Here is a 20,382-nt window from a genome sequence, read left to right as displayed (position 1 = left end):
GTCCTTGGCAGGGTGTGAAAGTGGAACCTGTAGCCCTTAGGCACTATGTTCAAGACCCATTTGTCCTGGGTAATCATGTGCCAATTTGGTGAAAAAAGTGCTAGTTTTCCCCCTAAGGGGGCTGCCAAAAGATAAGTGCTTGGTTCTGGCAGAGAAAAGTCATTGGGACTGTTTCCTGTATAGTTGTGATTTGTCTTCTCCGCTTTTGGGGGTAGAAGCACTCCATTGTTTAGGTCTGTATGAGCCTTGGGGCTGAGATCTGCCTCTGGGGCATCTGTATCTGCCTCTTTGTGGCCTGTCTGACACTGGAAAGGACCAATTCTTTGTAGGCCAGTTCCTGCTAATTCTGGGTGGCTGTACCTGGAGGAAATCCTTAACTGTCTGCATGGATTTCACTTTATCCTCCATTTTCTTCAACACCTCTTCTGCCTTAACACCAAAGTATCATGCTGTAATGGAGCATCCAATAATTTTGCTTTAACATGATCAGGCAAATTCTGTTCCTTTAACCAGGCATGCCTTCTAATGACGGAACCCGTAACAGCGGCCCTGCAAAAGGCCTCCAGTGAATCAAAACCACATTGCAAAGTATGCTTTCCCACTTGTTCAGCTGCATGCAATAAATCCTGCATTTCCTTGTTATCCGAACATTCAGAATTTGTCAACATTTTCTGTTTAAGCAGTGACATTAAGTATTGCTGATATTTAAGCATATGAAACTGACAATTTAAAGCCCTTACAGCCAACGTAGCAGGTGTAAACTTTTTTTCCCCCATCTGTCCAGTGCCCTAGAATCCCTATCAGAGGGTCAGGGTTTTTTGCAGTGGAAGCCTTTACCCCTTTGAGACCCTGAGATATAGTTTCTGGGTCAGCAGCAGGGTTTTTATATCGAAATTTATGAAAGTCTGGAACCCTTTAGTATCTGTCTGGCTTAGCAGGTGCAGGGGGTCAAGAGTCAGGAGACAGGCCGGACTCTGAAAATACATCATCTACAATGTCTAGAACAGGTGGAATAGCAAGAGGTCTGTGCCGAGGTAGGAAAAGAAAGTCTCTGAGCCTTTTCTTAGATTCTGAGTAATCTTGGCTCTCCCAGTGAAAATGCTCCCTCATGGTATGCAGGGTTTCTCCAAAAGAATAATCCTCAGGAGGAGAGGCTGAAGGAATAGATTCTTCAGCATCAGAATCCTCATAGGGAGGAAAAGAGTATCCCTGTTCAGAAGAGGAATCAGAGGAAACTGAAACCTGATCAGAAGAGTCATATTCTGTCTCTTGCCTAGGCCTCTTATCAGGAGGGGGATGGGAACCCCTGATCAAAGTAATTAGGTCTTCGGCCATTTTAAGCATCTGTTTCTTAGGCATGGAAGTCTGTCCAGGAGAATGCTGTACTTGTTTCTTTGTCTGTGAGGCTGAGGTTGGCTTGACATATAATTGTGTAGGTCTGAAAACACCCTCAGAAGGTGATGCCTGCTCAGTGGCTCCGGACCCATCTGAGGGAATAGTTTCCGAGAGTCCAATACCTTGATTATCCAGAGGCCTAGTTGGCTCCACGTGGGAGTCGGAAGCGGCCTGTGGCTCTGAGGTAGCGGGCGTCAGGGGCTGCGAAAGTGCCTCACTGAGAACCGGCGACTGGCCTGGCGGGGGCCTCATCGTCGGATTTGGACCTCGGATGCCTGTCCTTTTCCTTGCTCTTTTTATAAACTCTGGTCGTCGGCTGTTCCAACGGCATTATATAATTAAACCTTCAGCCAAAATAATGAAAGGCAAAATCGTACCAACGCTTAATAGTGCGTTGGTTAAATCTAGCACAAAACCGACAGCTAGCAACGTTGTGATCAGGGCCAAGGCAAGGAATACAGTAAGAATGAAAATCCTTATGAGGTATTTGCTTCCCACAAGAAATACAATTGTTAACTTTTTCTGACATCGGTCTGGAGGCAAGAAAAAAGTTTTCCCAACGGGGTACTTAGCTTTAATGAAGACTTCGGTTCTGGAATTCGGTTTTGAAAATCTCAGGAGTCGGCCAACCGGCACTTGCGAACTGCTTTTGCTTCGGGCACTGCATAGCAAGAAAGACTGGGGAAAATGTTGTCGGCTGCATCTTTTATACCCCTGGCGCACTGACGTCAGGGAAGAGGCGACAGCAACCGATGCCGGGCCAAGACTTTGGAATTCAGGCCGACTGCGGGTAGCCTGCCAGCAGAATAACCCAAGAGTAATGACTGCAACAGTGAAACACAATGAACATCTCTTGTTTAAAGGCCTACTTAAACCCCCTTTTTGCAAAGCCTTTGTCCAAGGCCGACACGAAACAAGATCTACCAAAAAAAGAAGCGTCTTTTGGTACTGACTTCACCCTTGGTTCCAAAGGCTCCTAAACATAAATCCTCGGTTCTCACCCTTCAGAACCAACTGCTAAGGTTCCAAAACTTCAAGCTAGTACCTCCTCGGCACCATCAACCTCAACGGTACTGTCAACACCCTTGTTACCGCCAGCGTGTATGGGTTCTGGCTCGGCACCAACTTCACCTACTGCTCAACAGACATTTATATCGACACTGATAACAGTCACAGCCCACCCTGTCAGTGCGAAAGCCGATATTGGAAATGCCCAGGACAAGATATTCCCTAACTATAGACCCCTATGTGGGACAACTACTTGGTCCTTTCCTTGAAAGACCAGAGTCTCTTTCGGCCCTTTCAGTATGGTCCTCCAGGAGTCTTTCAGAGTTGGTTGTCATAAGGTTGGTGGATCAACTGTTGCTAGCCACAGGTATTCTTGCCCTTTCTCAGGTCACTTTCCCATCTGGATTGGGGACCTTTTCTCCCTAAGCTCCTACTTATCCTCCTCTGACTTTGACAGCAGTTTGTTGCCCTGCACTTTCATACCCCCGGTGCTGGCTGTTTCATTGCCATTAGGTGTGTCTGCCTTGGCACTGGAGGTTTCTCTTACATTGTCGGTTTCTGCTGTGGAGCCAGCTGAGTCTCTGGGCCATGACCCCCTCTGTCAGTTCCATGGTTTGCAGGTCTGCACCTAATTTGGGTATGGTGCCAATCTCAGTTTCAGAAACTTTGGTTTTGGGTCCTTCCTTGACTCCAGCCTTGGAGGGTGGTCCCTTAGAACGGAGTGTGACCTTTGTTCCGAGGTGGTCCTTCTTGATTCTGGGCTCCTACTCCTCTTCAGGGGGTACCACCTTTTAGGGTATGGAGAGGGCCTTAGCCTCCATGGGCTCCCAGCTGGCCCCACCTGCATCAGCGTGCCATATTTCCATTTCCTCTGGTCCAGAGTTGACACCAAGCTCTACAACAGGACAGTGAGCACCAAAGTTTTAAGTTGCCCTGCTACAGGGCCCCTCCTCTTCAGAGTCCTCGCCAGAGCTTTCCACTGAGGATCCACCACAAAAGAGGACATGCAAGAGGAAGCATCTGGATTCCCCTGAAGAATCAGTCATAGCGGAAATGGAGTTCGATGAAGGGGAAGGTTCTCCATGGTCACCCCCTGAAGATGTTTCCTTTGGAGACATCCTAGAAATTGTTGAAATAGAAGGGTACATGAAAGACCCAAGACCCATCCATAGAGGAAACTTGTGTTACTTGCAAGCCTTCAGTGCCCGACCATCTACCTCCTGGGTGTACTCCACCTGCTGATGACCTTGTCAAGCTAGTTTTGCAGCAGGCTTGGAAGGCTCCTGATGCCATAGAGCCCATTCCCCGGAGACCTGACAGAATATTATCTCCACCAAAAGACCACCAATATTGGGCAAAGGGTTTAGCAGTAGATGCATAGTGGTGGTGGCTGCCACCAAAAAGGAACTAGCTGATGAGAGTCCTTCTGTTCATCCTCCTAGCAGGAAGTCTAGGACAATGGACAGGTTTGGTAAGCGGGTCTATGCTTCATCGACCTTCGCAGTTGGGTCTTTGAACTTCATGGCACACTTTACTAGACTCCAGAGAGACCTGATTAAGGAATTATCCGAAGCTCAAGCTGGGGCTGTGCCCAGCGAAGTACAAGATAAGCTCACCTCACAGCTAGCCACACTGGAGTCTATATCAAACTCGTCCGTGTGACTCATTACCCATGCACTCGAAGGGATGACCAGAGCAGCGGGTTCCAACATTGCCATTGGGTGACATGCCTGGATGCACTTGTGTGACTTCGTGGAGCTGTTCAAGTCCTTCTTCATCAATGCTTCGTTTGACGGATCATCCCTGTTCAGCCCTAAAGTAAAGGACACACTAGTGAAGTGTCAAAAGAATGTTAAGACCCTGTCTGCTGTGTCATTAATTTTTCTACCCTTCAACGATCCTTCTCCAGGAGTCAGAGGAGTGGGAAAATATGGTTCAAGAAGTCCCACGGACCTTTCCTTGACACACATGGCGCCGGTTCCCCTCGAGGCAGAGGGGGGGGGCTCAGATGGAAGACGCCGACCCTGAAGCAGAAGTGGCCCACATAACCAAGAGTCCAGGGATTCCTTCTCTGGACAGCTCTACCAGCGCTCCTGAAAGGAGGCCTGATTGCTTACCTCTGGAAGTAGTCGGGGAAGTCTTTCTCTGCACCTGTCATCCTGGCGACAAATAACATCTGATTCTTGGGTGTAGAAAATCATTGCCAGAGGCTACAGTATCTCCTTCAACATAATCCCACATTCTCGAAGAAAAATCCCTGACGTTCCACTCCATCAGAGCAATCAAGCTGCCAAAGCAATCCAAAGGCTGCTGCAAAAAAGTGTCATCCAAGAAGTCCCACCAGACCAGTTAGAATCCGGATTTTACTCATTCTTTTTAGTGCCAAAAAAGACTGGGAACTAGAGGCCAATACTAGACCTCAGCCTTCTAAACAGGTTTGTCCAGCAGACAAAATTCTGGATGGTCATGGTTCAGTCTATTCTCCCCTTTCTAGAGAAAGAAGATTGGATGTAATCTATAGACCTTCAAGAAGCATATTATCACATAAAAATAGACAAGTGCTCAAGAAGGTTTCTCCGCTTTCGGCTGGAAGCATGTCATTAAAAGTTCAGAGCGCTGCTATTTGGTCTTACCACGGCCCCCAGCATATTCACTAAATGTATGGCGGCTGTCACGGTCCACATGAGATTACATTGATTCCGAGTGTTTCCTTATTTAGATGACTAGCTCCTCACTGCCCCGACCAGGCATCTACTGATCCAAAACTTAGAGTTCATCATACATCTCTTAAAGTCCCTAGGCATCACACTGAACTGTAAGAAGTCTCAGCTGTCCCCATCGGAGCACAGCTCGATACAGTCTCCTGCATAGCCTCTCTACTCCTTCACAGATTACAAACAATAAGATGTAAAGACCAATCCATTTTATCAAAACAAAAATTCCCTGCTTTTCTTGTTCTTCAGACCCTGGGTTCCATGGCAGCACTTATCACTTTAGTTCCCATGGCACGGTTTCACATGAGAATACTTCAATGGCTTCTAGTGTCGCAATGATCCATCCTTACACACTCATTAAGTCATCCGATCTTGATAATGGAAACTTGCGAGAAAGATCTTTCTTGGTGGATAGAGTCAGAAGAGATCCTTATGGGACGGCCTTTTGTCCCACCTCAACCCAAGGCCATAGTGACCATGGATGCCTCCCAGATGTAGTGGGGGGGCATTATCTGGGAAAGATAGTACAAGGCACTTGCTCTCCTCAAGAGGCCTACTTGCACACCAGTGTCCTAGAGATGAGAGAAGTGCTTCTAGCGTTGCAAGCCTTTCAGAATGCTCTTCCTCCGAAATGGTTGCAGTCCAATCAGACAACATGTCGGTAGTCTGGTACATCAACAAACAAGGAGGAACCAACTCCTACCCCCTCTGCCGGGAAGCTCTCAGAGTTTGGCAATGAGCAGTATCTTTCAACTGCTTTCTTGTGGCAATGCACATTCCGGAGAGTTCCATGTGATAGTGGACAAGTTGAACAGAAACATACTACTGCTGCACGAGTGGTCTCTAAATCCCAAAGTGGAAAAATAAATATTTTGCCGATGGGGCGAGCCTTGCTGCAACCTATTTGCCTCCCCAGTAAACAAGTGCAGTGTATACTTTGCCCTACTCCCTCCACGGGGAGAGTCACCGAGAGACGCACTCCTCCTAAATTGGTACCCAGGTCTCCTTTATGCACTTCCCCCATTCCCCTTTTTTGGAAGAAATCACAGAGGTTGCGATCCAGAGTAATCCTCATTGCTTCATTCTGGCCCAGGCAAGTTTGGTTTCCCTTCCTATGACCTCACTTGGTTCATCAACCTTGGAGTCTGAACCCGATTCCAGATCATTTGTCACACCCACACCTTCACTCCCTCAAGCTCACATCTTGGTTCCTCCAATTGTATTAGTCGCGAGGCAATCTAATATTACTTCCCTTGTCTGAAAATTTCTTCTGTCTTCTCATAGACCATTCACCAGGAAATTGTATTCCAGTAAATGGAAAAGATTTTCTCTTTGGGCTTCTAAGAATAATTTGGACCCTTTTTCGCCCCAATTGTTGAAAAAAATTTAGATTTTCTAGTGAACCTTTTCAACCAGGGAGTGGCTGCTTCAAACATTAGAGTTACCTTAGCAGCCATCTGTAATTTTCACAATGGCTGCAATGAACAATCCCTAATCTGTCATCGCTTATGCAAATTGTTTCTTAAGGGAATCCTATGCATTAAACCTCCATTCAAGGATCCATTGCCCTCATGGGATCTTACATTTATTTTGCAATATTTAGTGTTACCTCCCTTTGTTCCAGCTGCTACTTGTCATCTCAAGTTTCTTTCTTGGAAAACTCTTTGTCTAGTGGCCATTATTCTGCCAGAAGGATTTCAGAAATACAGGCACTTTGTCCGAAACCGCCATGCATAATCTTCCATAAGGACAAAGTGTCCTTGAGGACTAACCTTTTATTCCTTCCTAAGGTGATCTTCCAGTCAAACGTCAGTCAGTCCATTCGTTTACCAGTTTTCTTTCCAAATTTCTCTAACAAAGGGGAATACTGTCTACATCTGTTAGATGTCCACAGACAGCTGAGGTTTTATCTTGACAGGACTAAGGTTTGTAGAACTTCAGACCATCCGTTTCTCTCCTTTTCAGGACCAAGGATAGGTAAACCTGTTTATAAGGTGACCTTATTAAAATGTCTAAAAGATTGCTTTACCTTTATTTATGACAGAACAATTGTAAAATACCTGCATCTGTAAGGGCTCACTCAACCAGATCTGTTGCCACTTCAGGTGTTTTCATTCCAAGGCCTCTCTGGATGAAATATGTGTGGCCACAACTTGGGCAATGCCTCATACCTTTATCACTCATTACAAATTGGATATGGTCTCCAGGGGAAGAGCATCCTTTGGCTCTATGGTTCTCAGGAATATCCTTCCATAAGGCCACCAAGAGTGTAGGTAGCTGGGGACTCCATCACAACTGTCAAGAATAAATGAAGATTTACAACATCAGATAAAGAAGTTATGTACTCATCATAACGTTCCATCTGTGTTGTCGATCTACATTCATTCTTGACATCCCACCTACATTTACCCCTCCTTCGAGATTTCCTGGAGGTTCGTACCATTGTCCTGGGCTGGCATTAAGGTATTTACCTTGGACATGGCTTCCTTTCATTTATTATATATACTTCATCTTGCTGTAATTTGCAAACTTGATCTGAAGTAACTTGCACAAGGGCATTGTGGGTAGAGACTTAGCTTGAGAGTTTTTGGCTGGTGTGAGCTGTATAATGGCCGAGCCAGTTACGAGGATCAGAACCAATTCCCAACTGTGAAGAAAGAACAAAGATCAACAACACAGATAGAATGTTATGGTGAGTACATAACTTCTTTATCTTTGCAGGAAACACCAAGGTGGCTTCAACATTTTTAAGTTCTTTAATCAGTGGTAAGCAGGATTTTCTTTTACTCTTTACTGGAGTAATCATTGTCAAGTCTGACTTTGTGTTCACCTGTTTTAATAGGTGGGCTGGACCATGCTGTTTTTAATATTTTATCGTTTTCTAAGCTGGACATAAACTTAACTATAATTGAATGTGATTGTTTTTCTTCTTCAAAGTTGCTCTCCGGAATCCATGTGTCTTTTCAGTTCCAAAAGATAGTTTCAGATAGATTTAATGCTTTATTTAGCCAGGTTGTTAAGAAGTTTATTATATTGTCTCCCTCATACTCTTCAGGTGTACCATAAATTCTAATGTTATTTCATCTCATTCTATTTTGTCATCAATTTTATCTATGAGACAGTTATTTTGTTTTAAAATAAATTCAGTCAGAGGCTCCCCTTCAGTTATTCTCCCTTCATGATTATTTAAAGCCTTTTCCTGCTGATGATTTGTGCACTTTGTTGTTTCATAAAAATTAATACAGGATACATCTTTCCGGACTCTTCTTTGAAACTTTCTATTGTGGTATCCATTTTTTTCCATTTAAGTAAGACATCCTGCGTAATAGATATTAGTGACTGGATGTCTTCTCTCTTACCCAAGCAGTTGAAATTCTGACAGGAATATTTAAACTTTTCATGAACTTGAAGCTATAAATCTTTTTTCTACTAGTGAATAAAATTAGCTAACAAGTATCTCCAATTTTTAACATTTTGATTATACTCCAAATTTTAAATTTTTATTATAGTTTCTGTCAGAAAAGTTTTCACTCACAGAGCTTTCACCAGTTGCTGCTGTCAGTCATATTGGCCATGCCCTTGAGGAAAACTTTTCTAATGGCACATGGGCCCAAGTCTAGCATTGAGACAAATTAAAAGCATGTTTAGAAGGAAACTGAAGCTTGGTGAATGTGTTGTAAGGTGGATACCAATCCTTTCATTTCAACACTTTTCTTTTTTCCTGTGATGACCTGTAGGTGTAACCTGAATCTGAAACTCAATTTGTAACACTTTGTGTTATGATATCACTGTTTTACATGAATATATACATGCATCTACTTAGGCACTTATCTAAACTCAAAGGAAAATATCCTTTCAGCTATTCAAGACAAATCTAAATAAAATTGGTCAGCATACTGTTTATCTAGTGAACAATCTGTAGCATTAAACTACATTCCTTCTAAATAATGTATTGTTATATCTGTACCATTCATACTGTATTATATCTAAAGACCTACTGGAAAAAATAAGCTACGGTTGTTTTATTAACTGGCACATAAATTGCTTCACAGTCATGTACGGTCTTAATCTGTCATGATATGTGATAATCCAGTTGCCCTGATACATGACTGGGCCAACCCAGAACTTGCAAAATAGTCCACTAAGGCAAGCAAAACTAATATCAAAAAATGCAATAGAGTAAGCCTTACTCTGTATCATACCAAGTCAGCACTGGGGTATTGAAAGTGCCAGTCTAAAATCTATTTGTACCTGGCTGAATCACTCATAAAGTTAAGTCTTTCAATCCCCCTTAGGCCACACCTGTGATGCAGATCTTGGTGGCAGAAGTAATGATTTTTTTCTGACTGTATTAAAAAAAACATGCATTCTGTAATATCAAACTGGAAGTTCCAAAAATCAATGTGATTTGACAGCACATCTTTTTGTAGCAGTATCTGCAAAGAGCAAAAAAGCAATATCAATTTATTTCGGTTACACCTGCATTTTTAATAATTTTCTGACCCTATGATTCTTCTCAGTTTTCTTGATTTAGAGGTCCTGCATGTCTGACTGTAGTATATGGTCCTTTCTAGTTTGAAGCAAAATAACCTCCAAATACAAATCATTTCAGCATAACTTGTTGACCTTGCTTCAGCAGTACAACTTCAGCTGAATGGGGTTGACATAATGGTTAAGGTGTTTACCTTATAGACACAAAGTGCAGGGTTTGATTCTCACATGGGTAATTTGCTAGGCTTAATATGGCCCACAAGGGCAGTTAGCCTAGTACTAATCAATGAACCTGTGAACCTGCATGAAATAAGCTCACATTCTTGATTGTTTCTGCAAAGTCTATAACCAAACCTAATAGTGTGGTATAATGAAATAAGAAAGCTGCCACCCCAGTGATGGGTTATTAACTCAAAATATTGAAACTCCTGACTTTTGTTGACATGCTCTTATTCCCAGCAAAATAGCTGGCAGATGAATGACCTAGTTAGGTCCCTCTTTTATACAGACTTTAGTAAGTCTTTCATTTATTGTTTTATTCATCCTCTCTACCATTCTGTTAGACTGTGGGTGATATGGAACATGAAATTTCTGTTGTATTTCTAACTGATTGCAGACTTTCTTCATGAACTGATTTGTGAACTGTGTACTATTAACAGATTTAATGATTTGAGGTCATTTCCAATGTGAAAAAAAAATATTATTCTACAATGCAAGCACTGTAGGTTTTGCTGTCATGTTTTTGTTGACTAGCTTCTACTCACTTAATGAATGTGTCTAGAACTACTACCAAGTAGCAGTAGCCCCTTTTGCTGATGGTAAGGGTTTTGCAAAATCTATCTGTATACTGTACCATGTGCCTTCTGAGACTGCTACTGTTTGTAACTGAGGTTTCCTTGGTGTGGCATTTATCTGCAGATATGTTATGTATTCATAGGCTCATAGATAAGTACTAGGCTAGTTGCCCTTATGGGCCAATTTAAGACTAGCCAATTTTCCTTTTTGTGCTCAAAATAGCCTATTCCATTTGGTTATGGATTGGTCTTATCTATCCCATGAATGAAAATTGTATATTACCCCTAATGAGAGTAACTTGATTCATACCATAGGTAATTTGAGGGTACCCATTCATGCGGTAAAGCATTTAGGAGCTGCCTCTGTCCATTAATAGTACAGGGAGCGGTCCTTGGGTGAATTTCCTTTTTTTTCAAGCATATATCTAAGCTGCATTTGAATATGTACAGGGATAAACTTTGTTTTTTGTAAATGGGGAATCAGTTCCACAGCAGTGGTATTCTCTGAGATATTCCCGTACCTCCAAACCATTCTATTAATGTTATTTTGTAAATAAAGTTTGTGTGTTTTCTATTTATTTTACCCTGGTCGATTAGTGATTTTTTGTCAAGTATTCATTAATTCATTATCATTTTGTCAAGTATTCATTAATTGATACTACTTTCACTATTTTTACTGTGCCTTAAGTATGAGGTACACTTCCTTTTGAATTTGCACGATACTGGACAGCTCAGGCAGTTCGGCATTACGTGAGCCCATTTTCTTTCTGTTAATGTTGAAGAACAGGTTTGAATCCATAGAAAGAGTATTTCTTATGCCATTTGACGTACTGATGTGCAGCAAATCCATCAGTAATGGGTTGGAGGATGCCTTGAATGCCAGATACAGGTCATCTCTTGGCAGTCTGTGAATTTCAAAACTTTTTCTTTATGATGTGCCATTTTTTCTGAAAGCATAAATGGCCCAACAGTTGTTGGCTGTACTTAACTGCTTAGCCAAAGATTTTAGTATATAGGACAAGAGTGCTCCCTCCTTTATTTTGTACATATATAACTTTACATTGTGCTGATTCAGCAGTATCACCCTGCATCTTCTGAATTTTTGTTACATCTGCTTTAACTGTTGAACTTTCATGGCTCACATCTTTGGTAAAGTATTCCTTGTTTTTCTCACACTGCTGTTTGTATAAAGAACTCCCTTCTTAGTAGTGAGTGCTGTCGCTTCCCTGATGTGCCTTTACCTTGCAAATGCTCCATTTATTTCTGGTTTCCCATTCTAAATCATTTAATTTATCATTTTACTAGAAAAAAAATATCTACAACCAAATTGCTGTTTGCATCAATACCATCTTCTATCTCAGAAGCAACATAGATTCTGGTCTGGATGCAGCACCATAACAGCTCTCTGCTCCCTCTCAGATGACATCCTATCCAATATGGTCGAAGGCAACCTGACAGTTGTCTTTATTGACCCCACAAAAGCCTTTGATGTAATTGACCATAACTTGCTATTTGACAAATTAAATGAAATAGGCATTAATAACCTTTATTTGTAGACTTCCTCACCAGTAGATCCTTCAAGGTTGAGTTAGGCATCACCACCTCTGAAACAGCTTCTCTTATGAAAGCTGTCCCCTATGGCTCCAGTTTAGCCCCTCTGCTCTTTTCCATATTTATCAGTAAAATCCCATCTGATCATCCTCAGACACCTCTAACTCTTTATGCAGATGATATGGTCATCTACATGTCAAACAAATCCCACTCTGTTATAAAAATTAATCTCCAAGATAACCTCCAAACCCACAACCAGGGATTAATAGGTCATAAACTTATACCCAATCCCTCAAATACAAAAGCAATGGTATTCTGAACCAACCAAAAACAGCTAAAGCACACAGCTTCCTTAATATTAAAGATGTTAACAGTACCACCATAGAAACTACGACATCATTCAAATAACTTGGCATTTGGCTAGACCAATCTCTTAACTTTCAACTGTACATTCAAAACACACACAACAAGATCAACAGACTATTGTTCTGGGCAAATAAGCTATCTCCTGTTCTGTCTAAGCCATCCAAAGCTGCCATGGACAAAGGTTTACTTTTATCTCAAGTTGAATGTGGACTACCCATTGTAGCTGCAGCCTCAAAGAAAAATGCCACTATCTTACAAACAATATCCAATAAAATCTGCAGGTTCATTACTAACTCCCCCAATAGCAAACATCACTGCTTAATTCTTGACAAAGCTAAATGGCTCCCAGTACATTTGAGCCAACCTCCTACAAGGCATTAATTCACAAAGCCCTTTCTCCTGAAACATCATCCCGTCTCACTCATAAACTTTTCACCCAAACCCCCAAATATAATCTCACGAGTATCTCTCAATCTTAATCCACCTTGCTAACTTCCAAAAGTAAACTGTATTGTACTGACCATGCACTCTCCATCCTAGTATCTAAACTGTGGGACTCCATTCCTCTGTCAATCCAAGCTGCCCTAAAGCACTCTGACTTCAGATAAATCAAGGAACACCTCTTCACCCAAGCCAAGTACAGCTGCACTCACTGAGGTCGTATTACATGCCCCTGCAGCTCTCTCACACTCCACTTTATCCCTGTTTCATCCTTCCTTGTCTCATCTTGTTATACCCTTTACATACTGCCTCTCATTCATCCTAATTCTGTATTTTCTTCGTATCTGTCACACTTGTACTCCTTTCTGCTCCTCTTCACACTGCAAGTCTCGCTCACCTTTTCTCTGTCTTCTCCTCATGGTATCCTTTCTTGCAACTGTTGTCAATTGCCTCTTCAAATGTATTAATACCTCTCTATGTAAGGATATGTCACTATAGTTGTAGCATATGCCATTTCAATCATTATGGCTACATCGTATCCATAAAGTTCCGCTAACCATAATTCAATTTTTCCATCAATGTTACCATATTCTTGCATCTGTAAATATATGTGTTCACACACACACACACACACATTTGTATTTTAGCATCTTGTTGTATCTATAGATTTGTTATGTTCATTTCTTATGTTGTTCTGTTCACCTGGTCTGTGCCTGCAAATAGCCCATTGAGATCAGTGCACTACCCCAGTAAACAAATATAAATTTCCTCACACCGGAAGTTCCAGGCCAGATTAATTCACGCAGTTTAGTACACAGACTGATTTAATAAAATAAAAAAATAACTTCTGCAGTAAAAGTTAACAGCAAAACTTCAAATTCTTATACCATTAAAAGCAAGTAACACTTCTCTGGAGCCTTGGCTTTCAGAAAAGCCTTTTCAGAGTACATCTTTTTGCTGGTAAGCATACACTTAAATACATGCATTTAATCAATTAAATAATCATCCAATTAAGAATTCACTAAAAAAGCCAACTAAAAAGGTTAACTTTTAATATTCTTTTTAACCTTCTTACATTAAATGCTTCCAAGAGAATTCTCTATTCAAACCACTTGGAAACATTGTATCAAATTTTAAAATAAATAATTTGAGAGACCAAAAAATAAAGAAAATAATATAGCGAGATATGAAACTTTTCCAAACACATAGTTGATAGTTTTGAAAGCATTAAGGAAAAAAATTGATAGAAGAGGCAGCTTCACTTGCAATAGTGAAAAAAATATATATAGTTTAAAATGTCCTTGTGGATTATTTTATATTGGAGAGAGCAAGAGAAGTGTTGCTGTAAGATTAAAAGAGCACATAAGGGACATCAAGAAGCAGATATTTCAGAGTCTTGTAGCTATGCACTTTAAGGAACACCATAATGGAGACCCACAGGGGTTACAGGCAACTGTTTTGGAACAAGTAAATACTAGGTTTAGTACCAATGAAAAAATTAAGGAACATTTAAGAAGGAAGGAAGCGATATTTATTTTAAAATATGATACAATGTTTCCAAGAGGTCTAATGAATTATTCCATAATTTATTTCCTATAAACTATGAGATGCTTGGTCTGCCATCTTTTTCTTTCTTAAATGATGGTAGATAAATCAGCTGATTTGTTGGTGGACTGTAGCACTCCTCAAAAATATTCTGATGTAGATGTAGCAAGTCACAGTGAGAATAACAAGATAGTCTGTCAGTAATTTCACTCACTGCAGCATATTCTTTCTCCCTTGCCTATTTTTACTTGAAATGACTGGGACTGGTTCATCAATTCCAGCTTCAACACACTTATTGTCCCACATCCAGTATTTAGGACATTTCTTCTTGACAAAAAAAAAAAAGAAAAATTCAACAACAGTCTTTTTTTTTCCCTGTAGCTGACAAGTGCTACTTCTGTCACTGCAGAAAATATTGTATTAATTGAACCTGATGCTTGCAAAATCTGCTTTTGTCTGCTGACTAAACATACTGCCTACTCCAATGTCTTTTCTGCAGCAGTTGCATTTAATTTAATAGCTGTGTCTATTTATTTATTTATTATTATTTATTTTACATTTGTTAACCGGGGGTGTCTGAGCCGAAAAGGCCCTTTTTCAGCAGAAGCCCAGGGAGAAAAAAAGGCTCCACATAGAAAAATTACAGATACATTTAGTTATTTAGACATGATCAGTATACACACAAATTACAAAAGACTTGTTTTTACAGTGGTATGCAGCACATCAACAGTTACAGTGGGGAGAACAAACAAAAAATATTAATTTAAAAATAAAGGTAATTAATAGATTTGTGGTGTACAGCTGAAATTTGGAACATAGGTAGAATACATGCATAGTACACAGGTACAGTACATACATTGTAGATTAGCCAGTGTTTGTAAGATTGAAAACTATTATCAAGCACTCTAGGTTTAGTATGTGTACCTTATCTGCTTTCACTAGCCTGGGGAGCAATCATGGCACTGCCAACTTTGCTTGAGATGTTGCCTGATGAGGTCTTTAAAGTAGGCTTTGGATGGTGTGTTTTGAATGCTAGTGGGGACAGAGTTCCATTTTTTTAGCCACTGAACTACTATATAGTGCATCTCCAAAGCTATGTAGTTTATTTGATGATCTAAGAGGTCTTTTGGCTGATTGATGTACTAGATTTTTGAGGGCAGGACACTTATTGGGGAGGTAATAGAATGACAGAGGCAGAGCTGATTGTAGGTTAGGAGGTTGGGCAGTTCAAGCCAGAGGAGCTGTCTCAAAGCAGTACGGGGATGAGTTCTATATGAGCAATTTGCAGCAAAGCAGGCAATTCTGTTGCAGCAGACTTCCATTTTGCTTAGTTCAGTTTTGTTGAGATTAGCCAGAATGGGAAATGCATAAAGTAGGGTGGATAGAAGTTGGGAGCGAGCAATGGTTGATCTTGTATTGTTGGTAAGAAATGGTTTGATACGGTAGAGTGATCCCAGTTTGGCATGTACTTTTTTAATAGTTAACTTGAGATGACTGTACCCTGAACTTGTTGCAAAAATGCTTTAATTACATGCTTCTGTACTTCATCTTGTTCCATGTATCTGCATTACTACATATGTTAAGGTAAATAAAACTGCATTTTTTCTAAGGTTTTGCATCCTAGTTATCTTAATTTGATCTAATAACCTTAGGTTTGCCACCTTTCGTTGTGGCTAAAACCAAAGTAAGGCCACACGCCTTGCATCACCCGTAAGCCCACCCATTCCTGCCCTCTCTCCCACCCATGCTCCACCCATTTTGGGATGTCACTATGACATCAGCATATGGAAACGCCCTCTTTTTCCATTCCTGATGCCTTCTTTCACACGATTTACCATGCTTTTCTGTGAAAAGCATAGTAAATCAGACAATTTAACAAACTCTGATAGTCTGTTTCCTTTTTTGAAACAGAATACCAGAGTCTGTACAGTGTTTTCCAGAGTACCAGAGAATTAATTTGATTTCCAGATAGTCTGGAAAAAAACAGATAGGTGGCAACCCTAAAATAACCTGGGATCAAAACATGTTTTGTGTGCCAAAGCCTGTAAGGCAGCATGCATTCTATCCCATATGGGAAGAATACCTTTGAAACATTTTGACAATTTCTGTCCCCAAGTCACCCCATGATACTGGAGTAGTCTTAAGTACTGCAACAGTTTAGATCTGTGAAAAAAAAATTTGCCAGGCCACTGAGTAGTTCTCCCTCTAAACTAAAGTTTTATTCATGAAGCGCTTTTCATTCTATACAATTGTAAAATTTGCTCAGATACCGCCATTGTTTTGAAACCGTGCTTAACTAACCTTGGTTGACCACATGATTAACCTATTTAAAATTTAAAGAACCATTCAAGTCTTTATTTAATATGAGCCCTTAAAAATTTAAATAAGATTTAAAATGGTATTAATAAACACAGGCATGGATTTTGCATCTGAACTTATTCATTGTTGTGAACTATGTCCTTGATTGCATATTTCTCACCCAGTTTTAATAACTTTTTATCATTAAGAAATGTTCGTATTTCACTGACTACTTTCCATGCATACCCTAATTCTTTTCTTTTTTTTATAGCCCTCTACCAGTTTTCCCCGTTCTCCCCATTATCATCTGTTTTATACCAGTTAGACAAAAATGTGTCATAATCACCTAACAAATCTGAATGAATCTTCTTCTGTGAAGCCTCTAGCGTTCCTGCCAGAGTCTGCAGTTCATCTGCTGATGTCACTGCACGTTTGGGTAACACTGATGTCTGAGTAGCACTGTCGGTCCTGTATTCAGTGATGGTCTTTCAGTGTAATGCATAATTACGCATTCTTAATATTGCTTTAACAATGATCTGAAACTTGGCAGTCTGCCTTGAGAAAAATGTTCTGTCATGTTGTTTACAGCTATGTTTAACCTAATCCATAATTTTAGACCACTCAACATCTGGTGTATCTACTGCAGAAATATCAAAATTTTTAAAACAGTTACCATCTGATTTAATTATGAAATCCATAGTAATAAAAATGAATGCTTACATAATAAATAAACATTGTCATCTCACACCTTCTGTCTGTATGAATTTACTGATGCCCTGCTGAGAAGTTTTTTTTTTCCTGAAGATGTGAATAAGATTTTTTGATGCAGTTTATTGATACTTTATCAGCGTTGTTGATATTCTGCAAAACTGTCCTTTTTATGTTTTTATTTTTTGAAGCTTTTGAAAAAGGAAAAAAAATATGCTGCCGATTTTTTTAAACTTTCAACTCAAGACACACTGCTGCTCCCTAAACTGCATCATGTGTGTACTTACTGCAGCCTTTTTTTTTTATCTCCAAAGTTGTGGGGAGTTCCAGGAATCAGTTCACCTTAACCTTCCCCGAGTCTGTTCAGGCGCCATTGTAAAAAAAAAAAAAAATGGAGTCCTGTTCTACTGGATTGCTGAGAAAAGTAGTGTATTATATTTTTGTAGATATGTTCTGAGCAGCATTATAAATGTCACAGTGTCATACTTAAATGTTGTATAAGAGCATAAATAATATGTCAAGTAACTGGAGTAACAAAATAAACCAATATATGAACAAGTCTTGAACTAAAACTCAAACTGCAAGCTCAGTTCTAAAACATATATATATATTGTATTAACTTCTGTTCAGTAAAGTTTCCTCTGCTAGCTGTCTCCACCCCTTCAGCCTTGATTCCCAGGCCTTGTACCATCAAAACTAGATTTATTATTTCATTTGCCTAACTGTATGTTCTCTTTCTCTGCAAGGTCTGAACATTCCCTTAAAAAAGCACACCTTGTAGTTTCCCTTTTTAACCTGTTCCTACATGTTTCATGCTTAGCCGGAAGGTTGTTTCTACATGTCTCATGCTTAGCCAGAAGGTTATCTCACATGTTTCCTTGTCTCTCAACCTGCCTTTCACTGAAACTGTATGTAAAATATAAAATTTAAAATGAAGACAGGCCTGTACTTATTATGGATACATTTCTCGGCCTATACAGGGTCTGTTCTACTATAGTTATATAAGATCCATTCTGACTAAATGTATTTATGTCTAACAAAGTGCATTTAAGTAAAACCTGACCTCATACTACTTTTCTAGTATCTAGTCAGTCTTCAGGCATTCTCAGCTTGACAGGATTTTTCAGTCAGAGAGTTGAGCCTTATTGGGTGGGTAGTATATTTCTGAGGATTCTACACAATTGGGCTCTCTGAGTCTGAACAAAGCATTCCTACAGATATCTTTAATGAAGAAATCTCATTTCAGGAATATTAACTAATATGAGTAGGGGTTTCCAATGGGAACAGAGCAAAACCTCTAATACACTAAAAATATTAAGTATGATTTAATACAATTACAGATATCTAAAGCAATGTCCATTCTTCCTGTTTTGCCAGAGCATTTATGGTAAGTCACCCATACCTTATTTTTCAAAAGAGCAGGGTGATTTTTAAGAAAAAAATATGATATTTTTATGCCTAAAGTAATGTAAGAGTTTACTTTAGGCCATGCCATTAACTTCCCAGTCTTTCAAGAGACTGTGAACAAAGGAGAGAGGATTAGTCACTCTCTATATGTACACAATTAAATTGGATACCACTTATGCAAAACTCAACTTTTCTGGAAAGCTGAACAACTGTTTCTCTCCTATGAAGGTAAGAGGAAAGGACAATCATTGTCAAAGCTAACAATTTCTTCATGGTTGTCCCTTGCTATTACTTTTTGTTACATTACATTGACCACAGCAAGCCACTTCCAGAAAGAGTTATAGCTCATTCAGCAAGGGCATTGGCTCCTTATGTGGCTTTCTCAAAAGGGTTGGGCTGTAGAAGTATTCTAAGCATTACAAATTGGATTACTTTTCATGATCTAGAACTGCATTTGCTAGGAGTCCTAGATATTGGCCTTCTCCCTGTTTTACTTCATTTATATATGCTAGGGTATTCAGCCCACATAGATTAGTCTAAGGCAACAGTGATCATTATGAACATAGTACAGTTTTGTAAGTAAACTTACCAGAACACAGGATGTTCTATTGGATTACCATTACTGCAGCCATACCTTCCTCCGGGAACCCTTTTTTTCTGTTGTTGTTCTTTATTATTGCCAGGGTGACCTTCCTTTTCACCCTTTTGTATATAGTTATAGAGATTGTTTCCTTTGTTTTCCAGCATGTGTACTCAGGTCTCTTCACTTCTTCCTTAGTAAAAAGTGCTCTGAAGCCTTTAGTGCTCTTCCTTCCTTTCCTTAGAGTGCTCCTTGCACTTCTGGCAGGAGGAGAATTGTGGGAAAGGCACCCAAAGCTTTTGGAAAGGCACCCACATAAATTAAGTTACTGCAGCTATACTTTTCTCAGTCTTGGCAAGCCACCACAGGCAAGTGCTGTTCCAGTGGTCTTACTCAGCAGGTGAAATCCTTCAACCCCAGGCCTCATAGATGGTGCAGTAGAATTATTCTCTAAACAGAGCTACTCTGATTTGAAATAGAGTTACTCAGAGCAGATACTACAGTATTTCTTATTCAAAGAATTGTTTCAAAGGCTCCCTCACTCCCATTTCTAAAGCTATAGTTTCCACTGTGTTTCATTTGTCTTTGCTCCTATATTGCAGTTGCAGCCTTCTTAATCTTCACCATGCAGAGACTGATAAACTCAGCTGTGTATGTGTGATGCCCCACCTCTGAGCCTGTAATCAAGGAGTCTCAATCCTGACTGCTGGCACCTGTGAGGAATGATCAGTGGGAGGATAACAGATACACGCATAGTATCTCCAGATGCAGCTCTGTGCTTCAAGCACAGTTTCCTTTAATAGCACACAGGGAACACAGTCTGTCCGGGGGCTGGTTCCTCTCTGTTTCTCCAGATCCCCCAGTAGGACTCCCCACTGGCACAGCTATAGAGTTGAGTCCTTAGGCACAGCTATAGAGTTGAGTCCTTAGCCAAGGTTCCAAGCCAAGTCCTTCAACATTCTTTGTCCAACCGGTGCTTTGTGTCCCTGCCCAAGTAGCTGACACACACACTCTTTGATATTTGATTTGCACACACGCACACACACCTGGGAAAGTCTGGCAGAGGTTTACTAGCTATGCCCTC

General features: G+C 40.3%; 1 protein-coding gene across 4 annotated transcripts in view; it reads left to right on the top strand.

Annotated features, from left to right (window-relative positions):
* Window positions 1–20,382, top strand: part of LOC122793047 (serine/threonine kinase 11 interacting protein) — a 1,659,807-nt gene that overhangs the window by 1,155,539 nt on the left and 483,886 nt on the right. The window contains exon 22 of one of the 4 annotated variants that reach the window (XM_044060721.1): window positions 16,875–17,336. The exons of the other annotated variants lie outside the window; for them this stretch is intronic. Within the exon in view, the coding sequence (XP_043916656.1) occupies window positions 16,875–16,953 (79 nt within the window). The 3' untranslated portion in view covers window positions 16,954–17,336. Of the gene's footprint in view, window positions 1–16,874; window positions 17,337–20,382 lie in introns of those variants that run through there. 4 annotated transcript variants of the gene reach the window in all.

This window comes from Protopterus annectens, chromosome 2.part0 (genome assembly GCF_019279795.1).
Source record: "Protopterus annectens isolate FY-2018-M chromosome 2.part0, PAN1.0, whole genome shotgun sequence".
Classification (NCBI taxonomy): Eukaryota; Metazoa; Chordata; order Ceratodontiformes; family Protopteridae; genus Protopterus; species Protopterus annectens.
Note: the sequence above shows the minus strand (reverse complement) of the source record. Positions and strands in the feature narration are given on the sequence as shown.